Raw genomic sequence first — 27044 nt, forward strand, 5'->3', positions numbered from 1 at the left:
GTCCCCTACACTGTCCCCTACACTGTCCCCTACACTGTCCCTTACATTGTCCCCTACACTGTTCCCTACACAGTCCCCTACACTGTTCCCTACACAGTCCNTAACCCTATCAACAATCTCCCTACAACAGTCTACCAGTATGTAACTAGACTTAGGTCTGATAACCCTATCAACAATCTCCCTACACCAGTCTACCAGTATGTAACTAGACTTAGGTCTCATAACCCTATGAACAATCTCCCTACAACAGTCTACCAGTATATAACTAGACTAAGGTCTGATAACCCTATCAACAATCTCCCTACAACAGTCTACCAGTATGTAACTAGATTTAACAGTCTCCCTACAACAGCCTACCTGTACTGTAAAAGCAAAATATTTTGTTGAAGATTTTATTTCTTTTATTTTGTGGTTTTATAAAAAAACAACACAAAATACAATCCCAACGAAATTTTAAACACATGAAATTTAAACTAAACGAAAATATTAAATAAATTATTCATTTTATTACAAAGCCATGGTGTATCTACAGTGTACATTTGAACAGCATGTCAATGAAGCACTATATTTGTTACACTGTTATTGTTACACAGGTAACGTCAGCACATGTCAATATTCACCGTCATGTCTGCCACGCCCAATTTCTTTCCGCACTTTGTGACGATACGGGATCAATTTGAACTTCTTACTTACCAGAAAAAAATACAGGGTTATAAAATATTGATTCCACGAAATATAATCCCATCGAATTTGTCCCCATACAAAAATAACGAAATTTAACCCCAACGAGAATATATGCTTTTACTGCAGTATGTAACTTAATAACCCTTTCACCACAGTAGACCATAATGGACTCATCCAGATCAATGCATGGAAGAGTCTACTAAAGTTGCATAGGGGTGAAAGGGTTATATAAGTCTGATATCCCTCTCAATAATCTCGACTTCGGCTGTGTACCAGCATGTATCTGATCACCTAACTTTTAACAGCTAACTGTCAATCAATAGGTTGTTATCTCCACCAACTTTATGTATTTCAGCATAAAATTGCCACAAAACAGTCTAGTTTAGGGTATGAATGTTTTTTTTACATCCTGGTAACGGTAATTGAAGGCCAAGGCAACTTTATATATTCATTATATTGTAGGACATAAAAGTGCTTTACACAAAATTCTCATAACCTGGTTCTTTATCATCTAAAATGAATTCCAGTACTAAAATATAATTTATTATAAATGAAATTTCTTCAAATAATTTCCAGAAAGTAATCAGAAACAATAAACTGAAAAAAAAATGACAATTTTTTTATCTCAAACATTGTATATCTAAGATAAATACAGTATTTCTAGCAAACAACATAAAACTTTCACAAAATCACTAGCTATGGCCATGTGGACAAAGTCTCACACAATGTAAACTCTTAACTCATTCACCCCTGAAATTTCATAATGAACTATTCCAACCTTCGAATTGGAAGAGTTCAAATGTGTCTTCCGGGGTGAATGAGTTAATACCTTAATATTAATTATAGCCTAGCTTCAGCAGACAAGGTGAAAAGTGTACATATTATGCCCAAGAAACAAACAAACTTGGATTAACACTTGTTTCAACAAAGTGTTTAAAGGATGAATTACAGTTTTCATATTCTAGATTAAATATTTGACTTTAAAAAGTGATGTACTTTACCAAAAAATAGGGTTTAAAAGGTCCATGTTTATTTTTTCTGTGATTAAAAGGCTGGGAAATCCACAAAAACAATTGTAAAATTTTTGAAGTCGGGGAAAAAAAAAATATCAATGTACATAGTTATTCTTCTCAAATACATGTGTTTACAACTTTGAAAGGAATTTTAACATCGTACAAGTTAGAATGTATTTATTTACTGTAGAAGTTATATTTAATACATGGATAGGCTGATACTACAGATATCATGGCTATTTTTTCTTATACAGAGCTGAAAGGTGAACAAAAAATCTGGGTACACAGGTACAGTCATCAGTCACCTTATATTGAATGTGTAGCTGGTAACGTTTCATTATACAGGTATGTACCAAATGTAATCTTCTACACCTAAACTGACTGGCAGCTCTAAGTGACAAACTTCCACCCTTCCTTATAACTTTACCTGTCAGTTCCTCACCTGACTAACACTCAGGTGTGTACAGGTGTGCACAGGGAACTGCACATTAAACCAAACATGATGTAATCTTGGTTCTTTTGAGGCAGAGATTCACAGAGGTAGATAAACAAGGTATGATGTAATAGTCTAGTAGCTAGGTATGCAGACATTGAAATAAAGTTGAATTTAACGACTGTGTTTTTTTAAACTACAGCAAATATACACATTATACAGAATTTTTTTCAAACTACATAAAGAATCCTTTGAATAGATCTAATCCCAACATTTTCAGACATTTAGATATTTCATCAGTCAAGACATGTCACATTTTCACAGAATGAGAATTTAAACTTCACTTTCGTCACATGTAATGATATAAATTGCCTCGCGACATACTGTGACCTGCATAATTCCTTTTCACAGTATAAATCCTATGAGACATCTGCTCTGATCATGTCAATCACATATTGGATTGGTATACTAGAGAATCCACACATTGACAACACAAGGTAGTCCCGACTTTTTAGATTACGTCAATGATAGGATTTTGTAAGATTTTGTAGATATAGATTACTGTATAGCAGTTATATTTCGCTTGGGTTTTAATTTCGCTATATTCGCGCTTTGAGTTGACTAATATCCGCGAAGTCTAAACACAAGCGAAATTATCGAAAATGTTAACCACTTTTACGGACCTATCACAACATGTTGAAAATACTTATAACGGAGTGCTGTTATGCAAGCTTAAATGAACTCAAATCAGATTATCACCGGACAACTGGGCAATCCATGTAAAAACAACTCTTACATATAGGTGGCCACAACATATGTTTGTGTACACACACAGTTTACTCCTACAAAATTTACATACACATTTGATTTTCTTTCGAGTGAAGTCAATGGCGGTTTACCTGTATTTCGAGTTTGAACCCTTGCTAATGACACTCAAAATAATTTGCATGATACATGGAATTCGGATGGACAGCGAAATTAAACCTCCGCGAATATGTTATGAATATGAAACCGCGAAATATTGACCCTGTAAATTTAAAGCGCTATCGGTACTCCAATACAAAGTAAATCTTTAAACGAGTAAAAGTTTTTAGGGAAACTTTGAAGCAAATAACCCATCAATTATTAATACCTGGTAATTAAGATAAACTGAAGACAATACTTGATCAAGTATCTTTAATGATACATGTAATTTATCAGACTTGTTTTAGCAGTTAGTGGTAGAAACTTTTGAAAACTATTATATTTCTATTTAGAAATATTTATTGATAGCTTCCACTTATTCTAGATAAATGTTAACTTCATGATAGTCACTGAATTTTCTTCCCTACCTTAAACTTTGTAGAATAACACAGATATGTTGATACAAAACTCACCCAGGTGATCCGGGCCGGGTTGAACCACGGGAACTTGGCCTCGTGAATTGTTCTGCGTAGGTGTTGGATCTGTCCACAGCTGGTGCCCCTTCTGTAGAAGAGTATGACATCGGCCACTTGTTATCTTGAAGACCCTGTAGAAGGGCTCGTAACTCCATCGTCTCTCGACTCCGAGGTAGATATGTGGCACCATGACGACCACTGTACCACAGAAAGACAATCATAGATAATTAGGGATTTTAGTACAGTGTTTTATAACAAATCTTAAAGAACTGATACTAATTCTACATGAAGTTATTTCAGTATTGAACTATTTTCAGTAATGACTTTATTAATTTTTATATACATGCATGTTTAAACTGCATTACAGCATCCTTTGATTTCCCGGTGATCATCATGCAGCTGGCATTCATACTTTTACCATCCGAAATTGTATCTAGATTTAATTATTTTAAAACTCATTCATCCCTGAAATTTCATAATGGACTATACCAGCCTTTGAATGGAAGAGTTCTAATGTGTCTTCAAGGGTGAATGATTTAGGCTGTATTTATTGAAGCTGAGTGACAGCCAAGTTTTGGAGAGGAAAATTAAAATAAATTTTACAATAAACCAAATATTGAAATTCAGGGGTAATATAGTGAAATACGTATAGTGTTAATTGAAAAAAGAAAATTGTTTTCACAGTTAAAAGTTTCAAACAGATGTTCGGAGGCACGGTAGTCTAGTGGTAGGATGCCGGGCTCGTGACCGAAGGGTTGTGGGTTTGAGTCACGGCACAGCACTGTGTTGTATCTTTGAGCAAAATACTTTACTCCACTTGTTCCAGTCTAATCAGTTGTTAATAAGTACGTTACAGGTTGGGCAGTGCTAGAATTGTTGAATGCTAGCTGTTAGCGCCGAAATGGCAGCTCCGGCTGTATGCTCCCCAGGGAGTTGAGAAAGGTATTGGCTGGTTGCAAAGGCCCTATAACCATGTTGTGATAAAGCGGTATAATATAAGAACCTTGAATTATTATTAATATTATTCTCTTTTTGAGTATTTTTTCAAGAGAACCAATGTTCATGTACTAGTGATGATCAAACAACAGTTACACCAGAGCTGTAGTTTTTTGATATCATCTGTTTCCCCCTTAAGTGTTTTTATTTGACTACAGTCAACTGCACATTGCCACTATATACATACAAATATATATTGATTTTCTTTCCCATATAAATAATTGAAATATTGATTCCTCAAATCAAATAAAGGGGTACCTATCAATATTCTTTTTGATTCTATCACCTTCCATATACATGGTTTCGTCAGTCAATATGGAACTTTCAAAATAATCAACTTACTATGCATTGTTATAATGTTTCAAAAAGCAAAAAAAAAAATTGAATTTATACATTTTTATAGTGTACTTTTTGGTTGTTATCTTTGTGCTGTAATTTGACTAATTTATTAAAATCACTTATTACTAATAATAATTGTTTTTGCTATTAACTTGAATGTAGCAGCTGACTTGACGCCATATATGCATCAAACCAACCAAAGATCTCATTATAGCCGACACCCATTTTACAATAAGTTTTCAAATTATACATTATACAATACAAAGCTCCATTTCAAAAGACATTTACTACATGTAGATTGTCAATTTATTAAGAAAAGTGAGATAAACAGAGAATCTATTACCAAATGTTCAACGCTGACACAAACAATAGAATGTTTGAATTGAAACACAGTTAATAATTAGAGAAAAGCTTTAAATTAAATAAATGTCATGCTTAAGGAGACGCAAATTGAAGAAAACAAATTTTCAAACAGGATAATGTAGCAAACTGATTGAAAACTTCTGGATTTTAATAGTTTGGCCTTCAATAAGGTCAGGTATGAGGAACTTTTAGTCAAACTCATTCAGTAGGGGATTTAGAACTTTTCCTCCAGTAGATCCGAGGTTCCTCATAAACAGAACACAGCAAGAATGCAGGGAGGGCGACACCTCACCCAAGGTTTAGGTACACATATCATGTGATGTGCCCCAGAGTGTGTTCCTTGGTCCAAATTTGTTTTTGATTTATATTAACGACTTTACAATTGATCTGACAGCAACAGACTGCGTCTCTATGTGGGCAACACTGAAATCTACTTAACAGTTTAAAAAGCATAGTCTAGATAACATAGATCTGGGAAAAACAGTTGAATATGGCAATTAACCTGAGCAAGTGCCAGGTAATTATATAACATGAAATATATATTCAAGTCAAGGATGTCAATCTCAACAACATAAACATTACAAAAGCATGTATTTGTCAACATATAAAGTAACTAGGGAGTTACCAACAATGTCAAACTAGACTTGGAACATCCAAAATGTACATATATAGCCAGGCGAAGATAACTAAGGCTAAAACACTTTATAGGTTCAAGCTGCAGCTCAAGAGTAAATGTGACTGTCCCCAAGTTAAATATATTGTCTGTGTCTTGAAATGGACAGAATATAATGGCTATAGCTTAGGGGAGACAGGGCGGGTTCTCCATGATCCCCTGTGTGACACTACAGACATTGTTAGAGAGATTTGGTTGTGAATACTGTACAATAATAATAATAATTTGAGGTTCGTTATACTGTTTTATCACAACCTAGTTCGTAGGTCATCTCAAAGCAGTTCACAAATTATTATCCGTGGTTTTACTTGGCTTTTGCAACCAGCCAATATCTTTCTCAATTCCCTGGGGAGCATGCAGCTGGAGCTGCCATTTAGGCGCTAACATCTAGCATTTAACAATTCTAGCACTGCCCAACCACATACTCATTTACAGCTGAGTAGACTGGAACAAGTGGAGTAAAGTATCTTGCTCAAAGATACAACACAGCTGTGCCGTGCCGTGGCTCGAACCTGCATCCCTTCGGTCACGAGCCTGGCATCCTTCCACTATATATAGACTACTGTGCCTGACCTAAGAACGTGACTTTTCTGTCCCAATCCCACATTTTAACTTGTACAATTCTTTTATTAACCTAAATATGAACAGAATGATTTTCCTTCAAGTTAGTACAATGTGTATATGACACTGTATACCAGTTGGTACCAACTCAAAGAATTTGACACATATTTTTTATCATCTCTCGGGTAATGTTCAGATATGAACTTACATTTGACACGAGTACACATAATATACTTTATGACCTATCCTATACAGCTATTTGAACATGATTTAATAAACTGAGCGAGAGAATACTCATGACTTATATTCAAGTAGACAAATTACGTACTGGGTCTCGCTCTAAGTCAACAAATACCGTTCTGGATCTCGCTCTAAGTCAACAAATACTTTGTAATGGCCGAAGCATAAATCAAACACTTAATAGAAATTGTGGTACATATGGCACAAGGATAGAAGCCACATTCAAGCTACTGAAGTAAAATCTTTAACCTTTAACTAAAAAAGAAATTACAATGCCTCTAAATACAAACACTGTGTTCATTACTGTTCAAATAATTAAAGTCAACACCGATGAGATGAGAGTCCTTGGTTCTTTATGTGTCAAAGAGCCATTAAAAGTTAGGATATAGTCTAGATCTGAGCGACCAATTACACTGTGTACAGTCACCATCAAAGATCATTGATTTTCCAACTGGAACTGTTGAAAGTTCTCACATTATCAAAGATCATGAGTATTAATTAGGAACACACCGTATAGGTTGAACTGGTGTTTACTAAATACTTCTCTACATTAGATAGGGTAAGTATAAGTTTTGAATTCAATGATCCACTCTCGAAAATGTGGAGGTGAGGCAACACTCACTCACTGAGGCCGAGCTATTTCTTACAGACCTTTTGTATTCTTAGAGTGAGTCAGTATATATATATATAATTAACATTCTTGTACAACAAATAAATTAATAATAGTAATAATTTGAAATTTTTATATATCACAACCTAGTTCGTTGGTCGTCTCAAAGTCGTACACAAATTATTATCCGTGGTTATAGGGCCTTTGCAACTAGCCAATATCTTTCTCAATTCCCTGGGGAGCATACAGCCGGTGCTGCCATTTCGGCGCTCACAGCTAGCATTCTACAATTCTAGCACTACCCAACCAATTTGTACTCATTTACAGCTGAGTAGACTGGAACAAGAGGAGTCAAGTATCTTGCTCAAAGATACAACATAGTGCCGTGACGCAAGTCAAACTCGCAACCTTTTGATCACGAGCCCGGCGTCCTACCACTAGACTTCTGTGCCTCCATTGCACTACGGACCTTAAAACGCTTGAGCAATGTTCAACTTATTAACTAAACATATCTTATACATTTTTCTAAACCTCACCTCAACACTGCGATCAAAACTATGAATTTTATGAATTTGCTGTCAATGACATCATTCAACTGTGAAGTCATGTTATAGGGCCAGAATTCAATACTGATCCTAAACTCTCGTCGAGGATCATCATGATATAGGGCCAGAATTCAATACTGATCCTAAGCTCTCGTCGTGGATCATCATGATATAGGGCCAGAATTCAATACTGATCTTTAACTCTCGTCGAGGATCATCATGAGATAGGGCCAGAATTCAATACTGATCCTAAACTCTCGTCGTCGATCATCATGATATAGGGCCAGAATTCAATACTGATCCTAAACTCTCGTCGTGGATCATCATGATATAGGGCCAGAATTCAATACTGATCTTTAACTCTCGTCGAGGATCATCATGATATAGGGCCAGAATTCAATACTGATCCTAAACTCTCGTCGAGGATCATCATGTGACCGTCGCTGGCTGATAATTGGACATACAGTGTACAAGATTGTTTGGGGTGTAATGAATCAGTGCTTATGTACCAGTGCCAGAATGTACTGATCATGGGGATACATGGAATCACTGATAAGTTTGGAAACTTAACATTCAAATAATCCAATGTGTGAATAAAGATGCAAATTTATCTTCACAAAATTGAGAGCAATTCAACCCAAAATATTGATCAAGGAGATTATGTGTATTGTATACTGTTGTACCTCCCATGGTACATGATATCTACAGTAAAACCTTGTCATACTGCCGATATTTTTCAAGTAAAATTTTGGCATTATTAAGGAGTTTGTCTATATATCAAGACCATAAATAAAGGAATTGTCTATTATGAATAACTTAGCAAAAGGGGACTTCGAATAATGTTTTGATTGGCAGAGGAAAGGAAATGAGGGGGAATTTGGATTTTATAACAACTTTTCAACACACCAGTACAGTCAGAATGTCACAGAAATCCTTTCTACAATGCTGATACCGATTTATTCAAGCAACAAATGGTTATCATTATGAGGCAACAAAATTAACGATGCACCAAAGTCAGGTTCTGGGTGTATAATCAGTACAGATTAAAACGAATTTTAAGATACTGAAAAGGAGATGGAAATGATGAAAATGATAATCAGCCAAAAGGATATGTTTATTTAAGGTACTCAGGTACCATAATGTTAACATGTCAAACAGATCTATATATCACTTATTTCCAAGCCTCTGTAAATTGTCCAACAAATATATAACTTAGATTAATATGATCTGTATAAACTAAACCATAACACGGTCAGAGTAAAGGAAGCCATGACCAGTACTGTGTATTTAAATATCCCATTCTACAACAAATTTAGCATGTTAACACTGGTAGCTGTCATTATAGGAAAATTCTTGAACAAAGCTTACTACCTAAATAAATATTTTTATAACATGAACTTACGACATCATTCAGGGTATATTGTATACTAGCTGCCAAACAAACGAAGGCAAACTTCATATTTACATAAATACTTATTGGTGTACATGTAGTGCTAATAGAAACAATTTTATCCCCTTTTGGTGGAACCTCTGAATGGACATTTTAGTTTGAAGGATATATACATGTATATGTACTGGGGGATTGTAACCAGCATTAATTTGTATTCAGTTTAATTTCGCTACTATTCTCTGTAGTACTTATATAGGCATGGTGACTGCCTGAAAGTACATTTTGTTTGTTAAATATATATATATATTACAATGTACAGTAATTTATATATTAATTTCTGCTTACAGCTAAACCAAGAGAAGACCTATATTTAGTTTGATGTAGACATAATTCCTATTCTGCTATAATGGAAATTGATGTAACAACGTTATTCAAGAGACCAAACACGTGCCTATGATATATACATGAACAAGTAATATCATTTTTTTTTTATTGATATTAATATTTGAAAATAAATAATTACCAAAAATATCATATGGAATATATAATAATTTGCAAACAATATACATGTATCAGAAATCGTATCAACTGTCAGACTTCTTTATTTTTTATGCCCTACAGATTTTCGGCAAAATTATCTCCGAAAACATTGAAATTTATTAGACAGTATTAGAGTCCTCACCAATAATGCAATGGACCTTTGACTGACTTCATGACTGGTAATACAATGTCATGTTTTATTTAGTATAAATAAATATGTACAAAATGCCTGTTAAAATGAATTACGACACAAATATCTATAACCATAATCGTCTTAACGGAGTGTTGTTCATTGAATTTCAAATGTTTCAGGGTTTTCAAGTAGCAGGCAATAACAAAGTAATTTGTGCCAATATAATTAGGCTCGACACAGTGTACAAAGTTATCTTATCATACCTCTGCCCTTTTCCCCCATATTTAACAATTACATACACTTATCATGTGTGTGGTCTAGCTATATCTAGAGTGTGTTGTTTAAAGACACAATCTACCTGGACTAAAAACACTTCTAGTGATCATCATTGTCTTAAAACTATAAGTAACCATAGATGATCTTTGTATTGGTTTGTCAATAAGAAAAAGGTAATTGACTGTATTTTAAATTACATGTAACAAATACATATATACCAGAAAACAATATACAATCTCCATGTCTCAAAGCTTATTAAGGTTCCCTCTAGTTAAAAGTTTTTTTCCCTAAAATAATCACACCCGTGAGATTGATTTTCCTAACAGTAGCATAACTCTAATGATAGTTAATTAGTCCTTAGTATAAATAATGAGAATTTGAGCATACTTAAAAATTCCATGAACTAAAAAAATATGAAAATATTACTTTTGTTGTAATAATAGCTCTTCAGAGCTAATGTTTCTGTTTTTCATATATATACGACTATAAATAAAATGTCTTGTATCTTAATGTATCATGACAGTGTCAAATGTTTTCAGCAAAGTCTTAATTGTAGCAATTAGGATATATACCTAAGGGAAACTGGTTTTATAAACTTAATTGCATAGACATCTATTTCATAGTTCATTAGTTGTCCCACCTTTTGATATCACTCGTCCTACCACATCACACACATATATACAGACCATGTAGCCGACATAGGAAAACCATTCTGACAGAAGAATTAGCGATATAATGCTGCAAAACAGGTTTAATTGCTGGTCAAACAAAACAGCATAACGATTTAATTTAGAACAAACTTAAACTGTAAAAGCTCAATAGTCATTGATTCAATCCATTTAACCTTAACTATTTCTTAACAAATAAAACAGGATATACAAATATGGAAATAAATGAGGGCTTAAACAACCTCACAGAATCAATACACACCGCCAGGTTGTACCTCTACTAATGGAATTCAGGTTATGGTGGTGAGAATATTGAAAAGTTGTTGTGTTTATAGATGGTATCTGACAGTCACAGTGAATACACATACCAATCAATTATACATCTAGGGTAGGAGAGACCTTCTGTTCTCCCGGTCAATTAGGTTACTCCTCATACCCACAGGTATTGTTAAGGCTTAATGTAACAGGCATTCTGGCTTTGATTGATAAGTGTAGCAGTTCTGTTGTGCACTTTTGTCGGCGGTGAGAGATGCAAACCATATTATATTGTTAACAACGTCAAAGTGTTGCAACAACTAAACTAGAAAATTAACATTTGTATATCATACATATATGCCTCCGCTACGGATCTGATGGAAATGGAGTTCAATACAATGTCTATACTATAAAATTGATCTAAACGCAATGTCTAATCAAGGTCACTGAAAAGGAAAATATAGGTCTCGGTGACCTATATATTAGATATTCTTGTAGTACTCCTCAATATATGTATCATGCACATATCTTGGTATATGAAGTTTGATAATCATTGGGCTTCCAGTATATAACTCATTCACCCCTGCAGACACATTTGAACCCTTCCAATTCAAAGGTTGGAATAGTTCATTATGAAACTTCTGGGGTCAATGATCATGAGTTTAAATTATGTATATGTAATGTCTTATGAAGCTAAACCAAGAAGTTGCACAAAAGGACATTTATTACAATCCCCTCTACCAGGTTCTGAAGGAATTTATATCAGGTATGAATGACATAGCCCAAGTGTTGTGATGTCATCATTAATTATGATGTCATAATTGTAATGTTAGATACCATTGACCCTATAGCTAAAAGATGTCTGTTCTATTCATCAAACAGACTTATAGTGACATGACTCATACACTAATTAGAACTTTTGATAATAAAATTTTGAAATTGGCAATTATTTGAATGTCATCTGAAAACATTTCAATGCTTAAATACAGAACTCTTGACTTCAAAAGAATGATTTTATACTGTTTAATCCTTCTCAAAAGGTTTTTCATTCGTGTACATATGTATGAAATGTCGAATAATCTAAGCCTCTGATGTTTGTATATCTGAGCTGATGATCAGCCAGGAGATATAATTAAACAATTCTAGACCTAAAATGACTACATGGAGGTTTCCCTCCAGCAGCTTTGATGTCACCTCATAAGCATGCCTGATATATTTGAAATATTTCAATATTTATAACTGACTTTTTATATAGGGCTATATATAGAATTTTATTTTATTTCTACATTAAAATATTCATCACCAGATAATAAAGTTTCAACTGATAGCCATTGGTATTGATCTACAGCAGACCCCGAAATCAGGCTCTTGTATGGATTCATTAGTTCAGGACTATTGTACATTGGGCACCTCAAAATAGTCCATATCTGCATCAACCATTGCATTCCTCAAACAGTGTTTGCAGTGTTGCCATGACAACACCCTCAACAACACGAACGGAGGATGCACTTTTTATCAATAATCTGACGTTGTTGTGTGTTCATACGCAGGTTTGTACGTATAAAGATATCCGGCTCGTGTTTAGTTTGCAAAGTAAATATCTGTAACGGGTATCAAGTGTTTGCCCACAAGAATCCAGAGTAGCTGTATATGACCTCTTAGGCACTCACGGTTGTCGCTTATCAATAAATCAAGACCTCAGGTAAGAAAGTGTGAACCTAACATAGAACAATGATCAAACGCCGATCAAACGACTGTCGTGAGGTCCCCAGTGAGTTTCCCTGTTACTGCACTTTGATAGGTTTTTGTGACAGTAATACGTCGGTACAATATGTGACAGTTATGGCCATTATAATTGCTATCTTATTGCTGTGTTATATCATATTATTATTTACACGAGAAATTTCTGTCAGTGAAATTTATTATTTACAAACTGGACAAATGTGTTCCATTAGATATGAAACTAAAATGACAACTAAAGAATTTTCCACCCTTGAAAATACACACTCATTAATTGCTGAACTTCGGCACCGTTTCAGTTTAGGTCAGGCGAGCTCAGTCAGTTTTTGTATACAGTGTACTACATTTTACATCACTGTACACATTTTAATGTCTTTGATACATTTTAATGTTTGTTTCTTTTTATTAGATATGAGCAATGATGCAATTTTCCTCTGCTCTAATTGCCTAATGCCTACACTACTCAATGGTGGATGTTTGCAATACTGATACTGTGTTTCTGTTTGAATATATCTCTTACATATTGATTTTGAGTCAGCACTTCCAATTTTACACAGACACATTTTATTGTTTTTGTGTTTCTAACTTTAATTTATATCTGGAAATCCTAAATTCTATAAACCCTTTTTTTTTTTTTAATATGTGAAAAAGTTATGTAGGGTTTGAACACTGCCAGTCCATTTAATCCACATCCCTCAAAATGGAAACATATAAAAAACTTCTTGAACATATTTGTTCTTACATATTACGAATTGAATGGGAGATGTTATAACAAATTTATGATTAAAGGTAACAAACTGCTGTGTGTTTGAGTATACTGACCCTGACCTGTACTTTAGGTCACGGAGGTAGGAAGACAGTTCACTTCCAGGACGAACTCTGCTGTCCATCTCACGCTCGTCCAGCGAGTGGATGAAGTTTAGGACCATTTTATTTTTCTCATCAGCAATGCTCACATTCTCTCTGTCATATTCCTCCTGTAAATATATGTACAGTTTAGCCTGATTTTCAAAAATGTCATCATATGTGCTTTATCGGAGTTGTTGATGATATGAGTAGTACTGTACATTATTATTGTCATCAGAAACGGCATACATTGTACCTGTGCATATTACAATACAGAGAACTCTCACAAGTTACTTTCAGTTTTAAATTCATAACAATGAAAGCTCGTTTATATGTACACTATATGCACGGTCAGAAATACTTAGATACCAATCTTCTGGACTCATCCAAAACTATTGCACTGAAATGGACACCACCTGGGAAAAGAAAACGAGGGCGTCCAAAGACAACATGGAGACGCACCATCACACAGGAATTGAAAGAGATGGCGCTATCATGGGGCGGGACAGTCAACACGCTGCCAACAACAGACACAAATCGAGACGCATTGTTGATGTCTTATATATAATTATGTCCCATACGGGACGAAGAGGATTAAGTAAGTAAGTAGTGAACATTTGTCTAAATTGAGATTAACAAAGTTCAACCAACCATGGACAGAAGAAGTATGTATATGGTATATATATAGTATTTCAAGATTAATATACTTGTAAGATATTCTTTGGAGATCATGTCCATTGCATTGGTAGTTATATTCCGTCTTTGTCTATTGCAGAGATATCTTCTCTTGAGAACAGGTATTGATTGTTACGTCATTGGTTTGTGTGAGAAATTTACGTCATTTTATCAAAAATTGATGACGTTACTCTCACAAACCAATGCCGTAACAATCAATACCTGTTCTCAAGAGAAGATAACTCTGCAATACGCAAAGACGGAATATATCAGCAGTCAGCCCTCTGCCTATTCCTTTCTATGATTTTTTTGTGAGAATTTATAATATTGATGTAAAACATGGTTAAGAAAAACCATAAGGGTACTATAAGAAAAGTGTTCACTAAATACTATTTGTGGTGGCGTTTGGAGTCTGTCAGGTACTATATGAGGACACATATATGTCCTCATTTAACATGTATAGTCAGAATTTCCAGTAAGTATGAGTGTGGTCAATGGCTGGTTTCAAATAAAGGTGATGGTTTTTCAAAGGGTTTCCTTCCACGAAATTTTGATTTCTAAAACTTTCAAGAAGACAGATTGATCCTTTATCAAAAATTATGTTCCAATAGGTTTAAAAGTTCTGATGCAAGCATGGAAAAAGCTTCACTATATAAATTAGGTTTAAATCTTTCATTTTTACCTATAGTTAGTAGAGATTATTTTATTATGTAAATTCAAGAAATTTAGAACAGAGAAATCCCTGACTATATAGCTGATCCAGTGGTGACTCAGGAAATGATAATTAACATGCTTTTTTGTGCTATTTCTCACCTTTACAATACTTCATTCAATATTAACCGATACAAATATTTCTGACAGATCAAGTGAAAAAAACGTCAACTAAGTAAAGAATGAAATCATTAAAATGTCAAAAGGGTGTGTTTAATATTTATGAATATATATAAACCCTGTACAAGGCAAAGCCTTTTTAAACTCATTCCATTAATTTTTGAGTGATTTAAATCTGAAAACCTAAATATCTCAATGTTGTTTACATATCTGGTAAACAAATTATTCATGCATGTATGTGCACATACTCAGTGATGAGTACAGCATTGCCTATCAAATTATCAATATCATTAATCTAAAGTTAAATGAAGTTAGCCTAGAGGATATACGTATACCATTTCCATTTAATATTGTAGACCCAATCTCAACCCCACGTCTCTTTATAATGAACTAGTATATTTCAAAATTGTAAATATATATGCTCATAGCGTTTTGCAGGAGATCTCAGTACAAAATTAATTGTTCTATGTATAAAGTTTCTATGAAAGTATTGTAAAGGATCAAAATAGTCAGTTAAATTATCACGTAATTGCTCAATAAAAAGCTACAGTGGTTATTGGAGGCACAGTAGTCTAGCGGTAGGACGCCGGGCTCGTGACCGAAGGGTTGCGGGTTCGAGTCACAGCACGCCACTGTGTTGTATCTTTGAGCAAGATACTTTACTTCGCTTGTTCCAGTCTACTCAGCTGTAAATAAGTACGTGGTTGGGTATTATTATTAACACACATTTACATTAGCTCTAGTTTCCTCTGACCCTGACACCAGACTTCGACATTTTGACAGATGGACGTCCCATACCTATCTGTCAAAATGTCTTATTCTGCATGGTGTCAGGGCCAGAGGAAACTCAGGCTAATTATACATGTACTGCATACACAATTTATACTGAGTACCAATTAATTTAAGTGTTATTCACACTAGTAGATACTCAGCATGTACTTTAAATTTGCATGTCATTATACATAATGGTATTTCATTTACTGGTGTTAATTTTCTTAGTTCAAAAAACACCTATCCTGATACATGTACATGTCACCTGTAAAAATGTAATTAATGTACCAATTATAGAAAAGGTTGTTTTTAGAAATGTAGCTTAATATAAAATAGAAAATGACAAAAAAAGGTAAAGAAGATACAGTTGCTATTTTCAACTTCTTTATGATATATGTATAGACTATTGTTACTATTTCCTTGATATGCTGACATAATAATTGTGTGATATTTATTATTGAACATTCTTTTGTCATCGAATACAGACATGTCTGTCCGATTTGGTTATCATTGATGAAAATCTGCCTTTTCATATAAGGACATATATCCAACTTTATAAAAGTTCATTTTCAAATCTGAGACCTGATTTTTTAACCAATTAATATTGCGTCCCTGAGTGAACGTCGGAGCAGCAGTATGTTGTCAGTATATATATATGCCTTTAGAAAATCCTCAGGTATCATCAATACTGATATTATGGCCGGTGTCAAACTTTGATAAATTACCATTAATTTGTGTAAGTTAATACTTTGATCCCGACATTTTCATCTAAACCGGGATACACACTAAATAAGTTGATCTTCAGTAAACACAATGCTGTCTATTACTTGGTTTTAATTAGAGTATCTGGCAGTTATTGTGGCCGATTGATTATCTCTCTGCAGGGTAGATGTTCCTGTCTGTAATATTTCTGTACGTCTTTGTACGGTGAGTAAATTAACCTTTCTGTGTAATGAACATTGATTACCTCTAAATCTTTGTCCCATCAAATTCTAACAATATGCGAGTAAATACCCTATAAGCATGGTGAAATATTGCCAGGATAACCCAGCACAGCGGCTATATCCACTCCACAGTATTGATATTCTTTATCTCTAGTGTGTTGGCTATGGCCTCCAAGTAACATATGAGGAAATGTTTTTGTTGATGATTTCCTTGTACCACATTATTGAAAATTGATATTTTTGTATTATCTCAGTTTTAATTTTCCAAAACATCGACAAACAAGAAGCAAATTCTTAGTTACTGTAAAATCATTAATTTTCGTGGAACATTAAATTTCTTTTATTTCGTGGATAACAAAATCCACAAAATGAAATCCCCCCGAAAACATAAATTTGGTATGATATATAGATAGAGGAAAATCAGAAATCAGTGAAATATAATGTCCTTGAAACAGGCTAGTATATGAAAACCACGAAATTTTAACCCCATGAAAATAAATGATTCTACAGTACTTAGTTCTGGGGCAATTCTAGTCCATTCTCAAATGAAAAGGATTAGTTTAAAGAAAAAGGGAATTCATTGAAGATTTTTATTAGTCTCTTCATTTCTCTTTTTTTTACTATATAAAATTCTTGTCTGCTTCGTAAATGTTACCTACATGTAATTAAAAACATCTTGAAAGTAATATGTACATTTCAATGTATTTACCATATTCACTTTAAGCCCTAATTACTTGACAAATGATAAGACTGGATTTGGATCACCTGACCACAATAAATCAAAAACCATTCTGATTTAAATCTGAATCAACCGTTACACTACAAAATACAAGTTACAGACATGTATTGTCATGGTGATGGCAAATACTAGTTTTGTTCATTTACACACACAGACGATACTGATATCCTCATAAGCTCATGACTGGAACTTAGTGAAATGACTACGGAACATTGGTGTCAAATATACATAACGATTTCTGAAAGGTCAGCCAGTATGTGAATTCTCACAAGAGGTGATGTTTATATGAACGGCTTTTTTGAGTTTGCTACTTATTTGAGTAGCAAATAACTGGTTTGTAGAATGATCATCAAAAAACTTCTTTTCATTGTCATAGTAATGTTGACCTAGCTTGTTTTGGGAGTCAAAATAATGGAAATACATATGCAAGACCACACACTTGTGTTTTTCTAACGAATCAGAAAGCACGAGTTTATTGCGCGGACGAATATATATTCACGAGTGCGCGGAGCATACATCAGAGGGTATTCAAAGTACATTTTTATAGTAATTATAATTCAAGGGAGAGTAGAAATAGATAAAGTTTGACAACAAATAAAATTTCATGACAATAAAATAAGAAATGAAGTATGCGAGTATAATAACATTGTCGTGGACATATAACCAATATAGTACATGTTTAATTACCTGATCGCCATACTGCAGCACTGATAATGACAATCTATCCAAGGTACCCAGGGTAGAACAGGTTTCCAAAGCACTGAATTTCTTGGAAAGAGCAGATTTTTGTCTGGAAGAAGAACGTGACACAGACGTAGATGCTGAACCATTGTCTCCATCCTCTTGTGATGAAAATAAAATCAGTGCCCCCTTACGTGTGGTAAATGTTTTAGGAATGTTGAGTTTGCCGTCAGAGCGAGGGGTGAGGGTACAAGTTAGGGGCTGATCCTTTCCTGAGCGCATAGACATTGTAGTTGAAGCCCTGGGCCCCAGTCCAACTGTGACACCATGTCTGTGAGTGTTCTCTCCTGGCTCTATACAAGGTAGAGACTCAGTATCCTATAACGAGGTATAAACATTTTTTATTACAATATTACAGATCAAGCAATCTGAACTATATATTATATACATGTAGCGCCCTTTCCCAGGGGCTTGAATTACAGAAAAAAACGTTTTATACTAATTTTTTGTATGAAAATGATTTAATTGTTAGTGAATTGATGTATCGGTATTTTTTTTGGCATTTTTTTTGCTACATTTGTATTTGCTAATTATAAAAGAAGCACAATTGAAGGGTGTCCTCAGTGATAATAATAATTTGAGGTTCTTATATACCGCTTTTTCACAACCTAGTTTGTAGGTCATCTCAAAGCGGTAAACAAATTATTATCTGTGGTTATAGGGCCTTTGTAACCACCCAATATCTTTCTCAACTCCCTGGGGAGCATACAGCCGAAGCTGCCATTTCGGCACTAACAGCTAGCATTCAACAATTCTAGCACTGCCCAACCACGTACTCATTTACAGCTGAGTAGACTGGAACAAGCGTAGTAAAGTATCTTGCTCAAAGATACAACACAGTGCCGTGACTTGAACCCACAACCCTTTGGTCACGAGCCCGGAGTCCTACCACTAGACCACTGTGCCTCCATAAGGCTCAGTGCAGCATTTGATATAGTGATTAGCATTTTAAGGAACCCTCCACTACAGCACGTTATATGTTTCTTATCTTTCATCTTTTATTTGGTCTTGTGACATGTTTTGGCTAAAACATTTTTGTTGAATAATTTAGGAATTTCGTTGACTTTAGTATCAATGTTGGACAATATTCATACCAGCAAAATGAAAAAGTGGCTTCGTGTTTATAGAACAAGAGGCCCAGAGGGCCTGTATCGCTCACCTGGATATCAAAGCAATCATGGCACAATATTTTCCAAACAAGATCCAAAGGAATGGGCCAGACCCCAAGGACAATCCTTGTATCCTATCTGTATTAGATTTTTCATGTCCAGAAATTTTATGTATGGTTATGGGGTGGGGATCTCAACTGTTTCAAAGTCATGACCCAGGGACTATGTCTCCAAGGGTGGGGCCAGACCCCTGGGCAATCCTGGAAGCAAATGTGCATTCGTCTCTTCATTTTCAGCAATTGTATATGGTTATAGGGTGGGGATCTCAACCATTTCCAAGCAATAAACTATTTTTGGCCCTCCCCTTTAGCCAAGGGGGTCAGCCCCACTACTTGTACAATTTGAATCCCTGCCTCCCATGAATGCTTCCAACCAAATATGATTGATATCTAGCATAGTTCTACAGAAGTCATTGTAGCAATTTAACCAAATTGCCCCTTTTTGGCCCCGCCCCTCAGTCCCCTGGGGGGTCAGCCCCACGATTTGTACAATTTTGAATCCCCACCACCTAGGGATGCTGCCAGTCAAATATGGTTAATATCCATCACTTAGTTTCAGAGAAGAAGGCGCTTAAAGCAATATAGCCTAATTGCCCCCTTTTGGCCCCACCCCTCAGCCCCACCAGTTGTACAATTCTTAATCCCTGCATCCCATGATTGCTTTTGATCAAATATGATTGATATCCAGTGCATTGTTCTACAGAAGAAGTCATTTGTAGCAATATAGCCAAATTGCCCCCTTTTGGCCCTGCCCCTCAGCCCCCTGGGGGGTCACCCTAACCATTTTGAATCCCCACCACCTAGGGATGCTGCCAGTCAAATATGGTTGATATCCATCACTTAATTAGTTCCAGAGAAGAAGTCGCTTAAAGCTATATAGCCTAATTGCCCCCTTTTGGCCACACCCCTCAGCCCCCTGGGGAGTCAGCCCCACCATTTGTACAATTTTGAATATCCACCACCTAGAAATTCTACATAATAGTATTACTATATATATATATTCAGACTTTCATATCTGTAATGCTAAAACAAAACTGTGATTTTAATATTACATTTGTATATCTACATGTTTATTACATTCTTTAAATTATTATTGCTTACAATGACTTTAAAATGTTATATATATATATATACACATATATTCATTTAATTATTTTACTGAAACAATCAATCTATCAAGTAAAACTAAAATCAATTTTGCACTGAAAATCAAGTAGTTGGTGTTATACATGTAAGTTCAGTAGTATTTAAGATGATTTTTAAATATAAATTTTCCAAGTTCAATATATTGAATTCAAGTTTTACAAATTAATTGGGTTTTTTAAAAGATGATATCTAGCTAATTTAAAATTTAAATGAGATTAGATACCTTAGGACAATTCATATAAATTAAAATGTCAATTAAAAACAAATCAATATATATGTATAGATCTAATTAATATGCTTTTCTTTTCATTTCTTTATTTCTTAACTAAAAAAAAAGTTTTGCTGTATTGTCACTCCTGTTTTAATAATGTTTTTGACACTTTTCTCCATTATAATTGTATTTACTGTGTACTGTAAAAGTCAGACACTTTAAGTTATATCACCTGTTTGCAATTGTCTGTACATGTTTGTGACCAGCTTAGATACTCACTGTGACACCTTTATACGGGTCGTACAGCTCCCCAGACCAGGTTCCATAGCCTCTGGATAAAGGACTGAACATTATCACAATTAAAAATCAACTTCAAAATAAAAAAAAAAAATTATTTAAAAAAAAACTTTCCTATAAACGTTTAGTTTCCATGTAACTTTTTATAACATTTGTTGATTCCATTTTCCCCCATTCTGATCCATGTATCACACGTTTATCCACTTTTTCCTCACAAAACAATGAAGGGAATTTAAGGTCTTTACATGTCCCTCGTATCTCCATCTCTTGTGTTGCTGCACGCTAGCACTTTCACAGCTGACTGACAGCTTCATTCATTATTTACTGCTGACAGGGAAACAAATATAGACGAGTCTATTATCAAAGATGGAAAGGTATATACAAACAAAAGTTATAAAGACACAATGCTTGAATGTGTACTTTCTAATCCTTTTACTTGAGCAACTATATCATAACATATTAAATAAATAAGAAAAAATATCATTTATTGTTATTAAAGGAATCAACATAAAATTCAGCAGCAACAATATATATTTACTTTCCCGTCACTTTTTCCTATAATGGACTCGTCTACTTTCGCCTTTGAGACATGCGCATAGACAAGCACCTGCAACTTCCTCTACTTCCGTCAACGCAAACACCGGCGAAATGGTACGTATATCGTCACACAAAAATGTCTGCAACGATAACTACTGTTTCCTTTCCCTTCATGGCAACATTTTTTCTTGAAAAGCAACAAAACAGAGAGTCTGTGCTTTCGTATTTCATGTTTTTCTTATTCAAAGAACAGTCAAAATTTGCAAAGAGATTCTGCTATGGACACCATCGTATCATCGGCAGCCACGTTGCACAAAAGGCCAAGTTAATTTACGATACTGTTATTTACGTAAGCAACCGCTTATACAACGTGAATTTCAAATAGAAATTTCAAGGAATAACATAATCAAAAGATGTCGATATTACATCCTTGATTTAACATTAAAGATAAAACGGGAGTTTAAACATGGGCAGACCAGGTACAGTTCACGGCACAAGGGGAGTAATTCCCAGTAACACGGATACACAAGTTTATTCTGATCAATATGGATTATATAAGATACACACGATTTACAATAACTCACTAGCATGTATATAATAAAATGCACGAATCCTAAGCAGAACATGAATCCAAATGAAACGTGATGTTGTATATTTCCCTTTGGAATGTGTGCGTGTGATCCCTAAATAAAACTTGCAGGGCTTCAGATTGACAATGCACACACATCATCCCCTCATGCATTATTTTTACTATCATGGAACTTTTTACTCACATCATTGTCACTCTACTACCAACCAAACTTGCGAAAGGTTTTGTTTTAATCTTCATCATCCATACCATTTACATTACGATTGCAAGAACATTATTGGGGCCTATCACCCACGACATACAATGACAATGACGACTTGCATTGCTGGAGTGACTAAAATGATCAAATTGTACTGATCCCGTACCGAAAATGCAATATATGAATCTTCTTTTTGTTGATTATAAGTCAATCCCTTGTAACCTACAAAATGGTGTTTTGGTTAGATGGGAAATTGGAACAATTGAAACCGAGGACTCTACTGACAGAATGTGGCAGATGTTGGTGATAATAAGGCTGCTATGGTTCAATAAATAACCCATTTATCAATATGTGCGAGGTCTGTGTTGCCTTAAAGTTGATTTTTGTTGTCAGCACCTCAAAACTCTCCGATTCCAAACAGTGTCAGAGAATTCCACGTTTTCCACATAGTGTGTTCTGGCCCCACACCATATCTAAGTTACTGTCAAATTTTCTGAGTCGGGTGAAAAGTCTGGTGTCAGGACAATAGGAAACTTGGGCTTATACAAAAAATGATGACACCATTTTATTATAATACTATACTGTCATTTATTTCATTTATATTTAATATCAATGATTCTAGATAATTAGACCGCAATCAATTGTAATGTTATTCAATACTAGCTGTTTGTGTTGTTTAAGTTTTGAATATACATCCACTGCAAGAATACTTGATATTGTTTTTTTTAATGTTTGGCCCATGGTTTTTGGAAATATGACTCATCATTTTCAAGCTTGATGGGTCATGTGGCCCAATGTGGTCAAAAATAATCTGAAACTCTGCACCTGTGATGTTCTGATCAACACTGCATGGTTTAGCATGATAAAGCAAGTGATTGGATGTCCTAAAGAAAGGAAGTTATATTGAAGTTATCATTATTAATCGTGATGTCAGGTCTAAACATATTTTTAGGGCAATCTTTTGAGGCCAGATTATTAGTTGTGTATGGCTAAAGCAGTCTTGTTTTAAGTTTTCCTAAATCTTCCGTCATTTATAGACTCATTGGATTTGTACGAGATCTGCATGTAGCCTACACCTAAAATGCTTTCGACAACACAATCTTGTTGATGAAATATATACGAAACAGTCTGTGTTTATCATGAAAAACATTTAAATGGTATTTATTACTTAATAACACATATTTACATTAGGACGAAACAACCTTGGGCGAACTAGATTAAGAGCAAGACCATTCGCAGTCATAGTAATCATAACAGACAGAAATAGACTTCATTTACGGTAAATCCATTCACAGGAAGCAGAATAGACACAAGAAATCTGGATAGTATCACATACACTGTAATAAATATATATATATATATATTTAAATATAAGCACAAGAAACAAATCTTTAGCTCTTGCAACATTCGTCTGGTACTTTGAATGTAATACTTTGATCATGCCTTCCCAAATCCATGGTAAACATATTATGCTCATTAAATCTGCACTCTTTCCATTAATGAAATCCTTGTCCAATTTGGCTGGTTTCATAAATAGGGTTAAAGCATATGTCTGTCATGATGTTATGTCAAACACCCTTTTGTCCAAATTAAATCATCGGAAAGATATTATTAAGAAAATTGATACTGAATTAGACATTTGGCAGGTAGCTTAAGCCTCATTCATTATTTTCTTCATCCATGTTATGTTGGCAATATCTATGAAATTTTCATTTATGATAACTGCTCTTGATCAGTGCTGTATTTTTTGCGATTTTTCATTTTCATTTTAGTCTTATATTATTTTACATGCAAAAGAAAATGGTAGAAAAATAGGTTAATAAGCAATGTCTGACTTCAGATCAAATTTTATATACCTATTCTATCCCGATTCCTGATTGAATTTAAAAGTAAATTTCCTTTTGCAGAGCGTTTTGATAAAAAATTGAGGCTATTTTATGTTTTTCTTGTAAATTAAATGAATTCAAAAAATCCTGAGTTGATTTCCCTGTGCAGAGCATTTTGATAAAAATTCCATTTGCATAAATAATGAAAGAATGTTTTTATTTTGTTCTTGTAAATTAAATGAATCTTCTAGCACTTCAAAAAAAGAAATAATGTTTCTTGTTTTAAGAAAAAGTTGTTTACCACACAGCTTGATGCTAGCCTAATAAACCTTGAAGAGTAATGCAGACATTCTTTTAGACTACTAGGAAGGGTGTTGTTGAAATATTGACTAGCAACAAGATTCTTTCTCATTCATAGGTCTATGGAAAAACCCATCTTGTAACTGGTACTTTATAGTCAGGCAGTTACATCCTTGTGCCGTTGTGATATTTGAGTCATGGGATACGTGCATTATTGATCAATCACTTCAGCTACTTAAGCAATATACCTCTAATGTCTTAAAATCTGACATGTTTGTATTTACAGACGTTCCAACTGGAATCAATGGCTCGCTATGTGAGTCCAATCAACCCTGCTGTGTTTCCCCACCTGACCGTGGTCCTCCTGGGAATTGGGGTCTTCTTCATGGCATGGTTCTTTGTGTATCCTTTAACAACTGGTCAGAATTTCCAAAGGCCATAGTGGACCGAGCATTGATTACATCATTGTGAAATTTGATAAGCTTTGTCGCTATGACGAATCTTGGGAGGTTTTTTTTCCTGGTAGAAAGATAAGTTTTTCAGAACAGACAGCTGTATGGATTAAGCATATACCACTTCAGTAGCTCTTCATAAAAAATTCCTTTGCAGAACATTTCACCAGAGTTTTTGTGGTTTAAATTATAATATAAGTTGGAAATATTGTGAGGATAATGTATAAAATGTAGCAGGTAATTGGAAAGATTTAGTAACGCCATTTCTACTCTCCCTTGAATTATAATTACTATAAAAATGTACTATGAATACCCTCTGCTGCATGCGTTCAAGGAGACAAAATTGTGAATGTATCTGCAGTGTCATTTAAATGTGAAAATTAAAAAAAAACTGTACTTGTGTAACATAAAGAAAATTTAATAGCTCCCCTACATGTTTTGGTTTTTGGTGATGTCATACTGATATATATTAATCCTTTCACCCGTAGGTAACTTTAGTAGACTCTACCACCCATTTATTAGGATGAGTCCATTATGGTCTACAGTGGTGAAAGGGTTAATCAGGCTTGACAATGAGTAATGTGTCGACTAAAGCAATGCAATGTCACTGATGTTTTGCTTAACCACACCTAGCTATGAAGTGACGTCTAACAAGTTCACAAGAGACCTGTACAAGGAGCTGCTGGTGTCTTTAGTAGCCTCCGTGTTTATGGGATTTGGAGTCATGTTCCTACTACTGTGGGTGGGAATATTCATATAGCATTTACCAAAAGGTAATATATTCTTACTTGTTCCCTTGTTTGTACAATGTAGTTGTAAAGCTATCTAATGTAATATTTTCACATTTTAGCCAGCATATCATATGCATTCTGCAACAAATAATTGGCATACTCATATTTTTTCGTACTAAAATTAAATTACAATATATTATGATATAATAGTTACCAAAACTGACCATTGTAAATTGAGAAATTAATTTGATATTATGTGTACAGATTTCTTTTAATATAAATTAAGCTTTGAGTACATCTTTTGAATATGATTTTTGGTATCAATAGAAAAATATTTGTGTTTTTTGTTTAAAACAGTTCCCAGGCTCAAATATACTTACCTTATAGGAGTTATTCCCCTTTATCTTTTACAGAATCTACAAGTGCAAAGATGTATGGAAGGCTGTGTTTGAGAACACAGACGGATGTATGGGTGGCTGGGTGAATGGACATAGACTGAGACATTTGATGGTTACAGTGTGTTATCATTGTGCATGTTTCATTGTATATAAATTAAAACATTTTTAGTCAAAACATTTTGTTTATTGTTATTTTTGGATATTAGTGGACACAGGCATTGCTGCCTCTATATCTGCATCAATACCATATCTAATTAAGAAAACAAACAATAGCAATTTCTGATAATCTTGTCTATACATTCGTTGTTCCTGGGATACATTGTGCTTCAAGAATGAATGGTTCTTTTTATGCCTCCATAGACGCGTATTCAAGAATCCCATTGCATCAATCTAATGCTGTAAACAGTCACCAGACAAAAACTAACGAGAAAAATGAATTTCTTCCGCAACCGCTAGTTCTATATATTTTATCACTCCCAACTCGTTGGAAAAACCTGCTAGGAGTTGGTAAACATTTTTGGTTACCCAACCACTAGTGGGGTAACACCTGGGGCAAATTTCATTGGTCAATCCTCGAAATATGGGCTAAGTAACAAGCGTAATTGAGTCGGAACATAATGAATCGCAGAATATATAGTTATCAACCTTCTACTTCGGAGACACTTCCAGCTTTGAAACGTTAGCCTCAACACTTCTCCTACTGAGATGCTACGTTGATGTGATGTTTACTTCAGAAGTTACCTCCACACAGTGGAAGTGTTTAGATTGCTTTAAATTAAGAATAGCCTCGCGACAGCCAAACGTA

General features: G+C 34.5%; 2 protein-coding genes across 5 annotated transcripts in view; one reads left to right on the forward strand and one right to left on the reverse strand.

The window, feature by feature from the left end:
- The window catches only part of LOC110450730 (trichohyalin-like), a 71357-nt gene extending 49815 nt beyond the window's left edge, over positions 1-21542 (reverse strand). For 3 of the 4 annotated variants that reach the window (XM_021498405.1, XM_021498404.1, XM_021498402.1), the window contains exons 1-4: positions 21190-21542; positions 18332-18703; positions 13661-13815; positions 3507-3707 (exon numbers count right to left, since the gene is read on the reverse strand). In XM_021498405.1, the coding sequence (XP_021354080.1) occupies positions 3507-3707; positions 13661-13815; positions 18332-18703; positions 21190-21261 (800 nt within the window). In that variant the 5' untranslated portion in view covers positions 21262-21542. The remainder of the gene's footprint in view (positions 1-3506; positions 3708-13660; positions 13816-18331; positions 18704-21189) is intronic. The other variant, XM_021498403.1, reaches the window with a different exon arrangement.
- Positions 21543-21784: 242 nt separating this feature from the next.
- On the forward strand, positions 21785-26414 carry LOC110450732 (transmembrane protein 258). Its single transcript, XM_021498406.1, has 4 exons — positions 21785-21858; positions 24945-25060; positions 25744-25883; positions 26255-26414. Exons 1-3 carry the CDS (start codon positions 21856-21858, stop codon positions 25868-25870), a joined length of 246 nt encoding a protein of 81 aa, XP_021354081.1. The 5' UTR covers positions 21785-21855; the 3' UTR covers positions 25871-25883; positions 26255-26414.
- The last annotated feature ends 630 nt before the right edge of the window (positions 26415-27044 follow it).

This window comes from Mizuhopecten yessoensis, unplaced genomic scaffold (genome assembly GCF_002113885.1).
Source record: "Mizuhopecten yessoensis strain PY_sf001 unplaced genomic scaffold, ASM211388v2 scaffold5459, whole genome shotgun sequence".
Taxonomy (NCBI): Eukaryota; Metazoa; Mollusca; class Bivalvia; order Pectinida; family Pectinidae; genus Mizuhopecten; species Mizuhopecten yessoensis.